This window comes from Gracilinanus agilis, unplaced genomic scaffold, assembly GCF_016433145.1.
Source record: "Gracilinanus agilis isolate LMUSP501 unplaced genomic scaffold, AgileGrace unplaced_scaffold57774, whole genome shotgun sequence".
Lineage (NCBI taxonomy): Eukaryota > Metazoa > Chordata > Mammalia > Didelphimorphia > Didelphidae > Gracilinanus > Gracilinanus agilis.
This window is the reverse complement of record NW_025393325.1, coordinates 3,085-9,182: the sequence shown is the minus strand read 5'-3', so window position 1 is coordinate 9,182 and position 6,098 is coordinate 3,085. Positions and strand designations below refer to the sequence as shown.

The 6,098-nt window shown below is 61.6% G+C and overlaps 1 protein-coding gene and 1 long non-coding RNA gene across 4 annotated transcripts; one reads left to right on the top strand and one right to left on the bottom strand.

Annotated features, from left to right (window-relative positions):
• The first annotated feature begins 311 nt into the window (after positions 1–311).
• CXCR3 (C-X-C motif chemokine receptor 3) lies at positions 312–4,370 on the top strand. 3 transcript variants are annotated; one of them, XM_044684957.1, is made up of 5 exons: positions 312–1,000; positions 1,141–1,191; positions 2,029–2,098; positions 2,348–2,443; positions 2,834–4,370. In XM_044684957.1, the coding sequence occupies exons 1-5, from the start codon at positions 762–764 to the stop codon at positions 3,923–3,925; spliced, it is 1,548 nt and encodes a 515-aa protein (XP_044540892.1). In that variant the 5' UTR covers positions 312–761; the 3' UTR covers positions 3,926–4,370. The 3 variants fall into 3 exon arrangements, with proteins under 3 accessions (XP_044540892.1, XP_044540893.1, XP_044540895.1); XM_044684958.1 differs by having other exon boundaries at positions 963–1,000; positions 1,141–1,823; XM_044684960.1 differs by lacking the exons at positions 312–1,000; positions 1,141–1,191 and adding an exon at positions 1,486–1,604.
• A 224-nt stretch (positions 4,371–4,594) lies between these two features.
• Positions 4,595–5,769, bottom strand: LOC123256316. Its single transcript, XR_006506841.1, has 2 exons — positions 5,561–5,769; positions 4,595–5,307 (listed from the first exon to the last, which is right to left on the bottom strand). It is a non-coding gene; the product is annotated as an uncharacterized LOC123256316 (long non-coding RNA).
• Positions 5,770–6,098: the final 329 nt, after the last annotated feature.

Genomic DNA, 6,098 nt, shown 5'->3' with positions numbered 1-6,098 from the left:
AGCAGCCCCGGCCTTCCTGCCTGGAGGAGGCCAGGGGTGTGGAAAGGATACAGGTGCTCCCCTGCGCTTCACACCTCGGCCACAGGCCCGGCCTGGAGCTGCTTCCTTCTGAGTAATTTCCTCCCCTCCTGGCCTCGGCCCAGCTTGGGGGAAGGGCAGGAAGGGGGACAAGCTGCCTCCCTTCCCCCTTTCCTGTCCCAGGCTCAACTCTTGTCTCTGCCCATCACCCCTGGAGGAAATCAATGGCTCAGCAGAGCCCCTTCCTGATTCTCCCCCCGCTTGGTTGGGCAGGATGGTGGCGAATCCTTCGATCCGGTCAGACCGTGGGCGCCAGTGGGGAGAACGCCCACTGGACCCAGACACGGTCCCCGGCCTGGGTTCCAGTCGTGGCTCTGCCACTGTTCCTGGGGGGCCTTCTGCCCACTGGGCTCCCCCCATTTCTTCACCTAGCTGCCCTCTGCCAGCTCCCAGAACCCTGTCCGTCTCAGATTCCTTCAGTGCCAGGGGCAGCAGAGGCCGCTCTCCCTCCCTGAAGCCAAGCACTGTGGACACGCCATCTCCTTTGAGGCCCACCACAGCCTCATGAGGCACATCCCAGAGGGGCCATCGCCTCCATATCTTACAGACGAGGAAACTGAGGCGATGATGGCTCGTCCGGGACAAGCCCCCAGTCGGAGGCCGGCCCCTGAGCCACCGTACCACACTGCCCCATCGTGCCCTTCTCGGTCCCCGCTCTAGTCCCCGCAAGCCACGCTCCTCTGATGAGAGGGTCTGGAAGGCGGCTTCTGCTCAAGAACTTCCTTGGGAAGAGGGAGGGGGTCGCCGCCGTAGGGCTTTGGACTTCCCGACCGGAGCCCGATGCCCGACACGCAGCGGATGTCCCCAGAAATGCCGGTCCCTGCATCAACGACCCCTCCTGCTGTTCGTCCCTGAAACGGAGGTTTCTCCCGGGGATCACCTCCACCGGCCTTTGCGGTTCTGGCCACCACGGACCATCCAGGTGAGGCCGAGTTGCTGAGGGAGAAGCGGGTGGAGGGCCTGGGAACCCTTGGGCTGCAGAAGAAACAGACTCAAGGAGGGCAGGGCAGGGGCTCCGGCCACCGCCGCCGCCATCAGGGTCTTCTTCCTCTTCCCCACCAGCCGCACTGCTCGGAGACTTCTGGGACACCACACCCGTCCCGTCCTTTTCAGGTTCCCTCATTAGACCAGAAGCCCCTTTTATTGTCTTTTTGTCCTCGTGGCTGAGCACCGTAGCTGGCCCACAGGAGATGCTTGGCGAGGGCTGGCTGGCTGGCCCTATTTGAGAGGCTGAAATGTGGAAGAGCGTCTGGGCCCCGATGGCAGAGGCACGCCGGGGCCACCACGGACCGGGGCTTGGCTCTGCTAGGTCAAAACTCATTCAAACTGGGCTGCCCTAGAAGCTAGTGACCACCACCCCATCCTCAGGGCTGGCCAGGGCTCTAGAGGCTGTCTGCCAGGCTCTCCAGCCCAAGCTTGGCAGCCCTTCTCAGCCATGCCCCCTTGACATGCCCTTTCCCTGACGCTCCTCTCTGCACGTGGAAAGAGAGACAGAATCGTGGCAGACACAGTCCTTCAGGGGTACAGTGAGTCAGAGGGCCCGGGGTCCGAGCTGCGTGGGTGCCCTTAGGCTGGGCACTTCAGCTGTGTCCAATGAGGGGAGTGGACCGGGCAGTGCCAGATTCCCCTGTACATCTGCAGCCCTCCGGGGGGAACCACACGGATGGCACGAGGGAGGGAAGGAGGGAACGAAGGCCATTCCCAAGGCCCAGGAAGCCCCTGGGGCATCACCCTGCGCCCGAAAGGTAACCGAACTGGACTGTGGGATGGCCGGAGAAGTAGGAAAGAGATGGGGAACCCGGGGCTGTCTTCCCCGTGTCACTGGGAGCTCTTCGAGGGCAGGGCCGGCACCCAGGAGGTGCTGACTCAATGCTGGCTGCCCGGGGCCCTGGCCCAGGCTCCCCTCCCTCTCCCTGGCACTCACACCCTCGGCTGCCGCTTTCCTTCCAGATGCGCCAAGCCACGGATTTCAGCCCCGGCCCAGGAGCAATGCCCATCACTCGTCACGGCAGCGGAGGAGGTAAGTGGTGGCCGCCCCGGGCGGTGCCCCTTCCTGCCCCCCTCTCCCCCACCCCAGGGCTGGCTGCTTGGGGAGGGGGCAGAGGCAGGCCTGAGCTCCCTCTAGGCTGTCCCCTGGGAGAGATGGACTTCTGGAGGGATTTTCTTGTGTAGGGGAGCCTGCCCAGGTGGGGGTAGGGGTGCGCCCGCCCGCCCGCCTGCGTACACCTTCACTTCCTCTGAGCTACTCAGTCCAGATTTCAACCCCCAGCTGGCTGGTGGGAGGCAGAGAGCAGCACACAGCCTCCAGCCCCTGGAGCCACTTGTGCCCAGGCTGCTGAGCTCCAGGACAGCCACGATGTCCAGAGTAAGTAGGGTTTGGGCACACGCTTGCTGGGGTGGGTGGAACTGCAGCCTGAGGGGAGCACCTTGGGGTGGGCGTAGGGCGGCAGGGAGGCTCAGAGCGGGGGCCGAGAGAACGGGACCAAGGTCCCGGTGACCAGCTTCTGTGGGGGCAGCCTCCACCCACTGCAGGGGGACACCGGGTACCGCCGTTTCCCAGCCAGCAGCCCCGGAGATGCCCAGAGGGCGGAGCCGGGCTGCCCAGGGCTGCGGCTGGAGGGGTGCTTCTGGAGGACTAGGCAGCGCGATGAGATGGGAAGCGGAGGGGCCCTTCTCGAAAAGGGGAAGCTCCGGGGCAGAGCAGAGGAGCAGGAAGGAGCCCCCCCGGCCCCCACCCTTCACCGTCCCTTCCCAGGTCCCTTCCCAGCACCTCGTGCTGGACGATCTCGGCTTCCTGGAGAACAGCAGCTTTCCCTACGACTACCCAGAAAACGAGTCCGCTCCCTGCTGCTCCTCTCCACCCTGCGGCCGAGACGTCGTCCTGGCTTTCGACCGGGCCTTCCTGCCCGCCCTCTACGGCCTTCTCTTCTTCTTCGGCCTGCTGGGCAACGGAGCCGTGGCGGCCGTCCTGGTGAGGCAGCGCCCGGCCCTGAGCGGCACCGACACCTTCCTGCTCCATCTGGCTCTGGCCGACACGCTGCTGGTGCTGACCCTCCCGCTCTGGGCCGTGGAGGCCGCTGGGGAGTGGGTCTTCGGTTCTGGCCTCTGCAAGGTGGCAGGGGCCCTCTTCAAGACCAACTTCTACGCCGGGGCCTTCTTGCTGGCCTGCGTCAGCTTTGACCGCTACCTGAACATCGTACGTGCCGCCCGGCTCTACCGGCGGGACCCCGGGACGCGCGTGGCCCTCACGTGCGCCGGGGTCTGGGGGCTCTGCCTGCCCTTGGCCTTGCCCGACCTGCTCTTCCTCTCGGCCCGGCACGAGCCCCGCCTCAACGCCACACGTTGCCTTTATAGCTTCCCCCCCGCCGGCCACACGGCCCTGAGCATCCTCCAGCTCCTGGCCGGCTTCCTCTTGCCCCTGCTCGTCATGGCCTACTGTTACACTCGCATCCTCCTGGTGCTGCTGGGCTCTCGGGGCCAGCGCAGGCTCCGGGCCATGCGGGTCGTCGTCACCGTGGTGGTGGCCTTTGTCCTCTGCTGGACGCCCCACCACCTGACCACGCTGCTGGACGTCCTCCTCGATCTGAAGGCCGTGAGCCGGGACTGCGACTGGGAGAGTCGGCTGGACGTGGCCAAGTCCGTGGCTTCGGGCCTGGGATTCGTGCACTGCTGCCTCAACCCCCTGCTCTACGCCTTCGTGGGGGCCAAGTTCCGAGGCCGCATGCGGACCCTGCTGGCTAGGCTGGCCTGCCCGGGCCGGGGGGCGCTCCTCCGGCCCACCCCGGCATCTTCCCGGAGAGGTTCCTCTTGGTCCGAGACCACGGAGGCCTCCTATTCGGGCCTGTGAAGACGAAGAGCCCGGCTTCGCTTCTCGCCCCCTCCCGGCCTACCCCATTTCTCCACAGACGCCAGCCTGTGCGCTTCAAGGCCTCCAGCGCTTCTTCCCCGAGGCCATGGACATGGATGACAACCAGGACCTCTTGCTTTGCCCTGGCCTCCAAATGACATTTAGCGGTGCCTTCCATCGCCGTTCCGAGGAGACTCCTCCCCCCCCCCAGGCGGAGAAGCCCCGGGTGACGCCGGCCCTGTGCCGCGTGAGTGCCCGAGTGGCGGACAAGCTTGTGCCGGTGGCAGAGCCCCAGAGGGAAGGCTAGAGCTAACCTAGCTTTAAGCTCTATGGGCGGGAGTGTGCCCAGACTCCAGGAGGCGAAGGCCCGGAAAGGCCCAAGAACAGAGCCTGCAGGCCCCCCGTGCCCAGAGAGAGTAACAAAGGAAAACAAATAAAAATGATTCCCCGATTCTGGCTCCTAGAGTCGTTCTTTGGAGGGGGCAGGGGCAGGGCGGGGCTGGGCAAGAGCTGTTTGCCCACCTGCAGTCTTGGGATTCCATGGAAGGCTGCCTGGAAGTAGTTCCTTCCATACACGCGCACACACACCCCACACCCAGCATCGAAAGTCAGGGGCTGGGTGTTCAATTATAACAACTTAACTAAAAAAAAAAAAAGGAAGATTGTTGATGAGCTCATAAAAACTTTTATTCATAACAATAAAGTCCAGGGTTTGAGCTGGCTTTAATAACAACTTTCTTCTGGGAGAGAAAACACAACTCAATAACAATCTGTCGAATCCTGGCCAAACACCTCCAACTGCCCTGTTCCTGTTTCTCTAGGGCAGGCCATCCTCCCTTCTCTCCCCTCACACATCATCATCTGCCCTAGTGCCCTCTGGGCCATAACCTCCTCTTGGCCATTCCACCTAAATGGACAGGATGGAGACCAAGGGAAAGAGAGGCAGCCAGCCATTTTCCCAACCACCATCCTACTGCGACTTGGCCATAGTGACAGGGAGTCATTGCTCCGATGCAGAGGATTCTAAATAAGCACTAAAATGAACATCAAACACAGGGAAAATATTGCCAGCAGCTCCAAGTTACATCTCAAAGGGATCCCCACCCACTAAACATACTGACAAGAAGCAGCAATAGTGTGCCCCGGGAGATAGCTAATCATCATGGGGCTTGGCAGGGGGCTCAGAATCCGGATTCCTCTTTGATGTCGCCTTTCCCTTCTTGCCAGAGGGTTGCCTTGGTCTTTCCAGGCTGGCAGCTGGAGGAGGTCGAGGTGGTGCAGGTGGCTCAACAGTCTGGGATGGAGGCAGCAGCCTCAGCGGTCCATTGCACAATGAACAGCTTACTCGATCTATAGCCACGGATCTGGAGTGGCGGCCAATCCTGAAATGGCAAAACAAGGGGATCAGACCATGGGAACAAAAGAGAGTCCTAAGCTATTGGCCAGAGCCACCCATTGGTTAAGGAGCTGGAAACCCGGGTAAAGAATGGGGAGAAAACTGAGAAACCCATTTGGGTCTTCAATTCACAGGTGGACACATAATCCTAAAGAGGTCCTACCAAAACGTACAGAGTCCATTGGGGATGAACAATGACCAAGAGGGAAAGGGAGGAGAGGGCAAAGCAGCCTCCTTACCTGGCTCTGCAATCGCCACATTCATACGTGTACTTATAATGAATCTCGTAATTGTGGCACCGTTTAACCACAGGCAGTTCTGGATGCACCAGGGCAGATCTTTGGGCATAAACCTTCCAGAAGGGACCGTGGCAGTCCCTCACCCCGTGAAACAGCCAGGTAGCTGCATGGCATAGCTCATGTATCAGGGTGTCCCGGAGCCGGTCTCGGGAGAGAAGAGAAGGAAATTAGGAGCGCCTGAAACATTCCTCAACTTTCTCTCCCCTAAAATGGCCGCTTGATTCCCGTAGCCACAAATCAGCATTAGGTCTTTCCTTCTCTCAACGTTCATCCACTCCGACTCACCACTGACCACCTCTCTCAGTCGGAGAGAGAACCAGAGACACGTTCCATCGAGAACTCAACGAGCATTTATGAAGCACCCACTGTGTGCGTGGCCCTGGGGCCAAAACCCCCAAATAAGGGAGAGCAGCCCAGCTCTCCAAGAGCTTCCTTTCTCTGACTGGCAGCTGCTTGGTGAGCGAGCCCCCGTGGGCTG

Bases quoted from the DNA above. Each gene is read 5' to 3' on its own strand.
- CXCR3 (XM_044684957.1), top strand. From the start codon at position 762: ATGAGAGGGTCTGGAAGGCGGCTTCTGCTCAAGAACTTCCTTGGGAAG. The intron at 1,001-1,140 runs GTGAGGCCGAGT...CTTCCCCACCAG, and splicing joins GGCCACCACGGACCATCCAG to CCGCACTGCTCGGAGACTTC. The intron at 1,192-2,028 runs GTTCCCTCATTA...CTTTCCTTCCAG, and splicing joins ACCCGTCCCGTCCTTTTCAG to ATGCGCCAAGCCACGGATTT.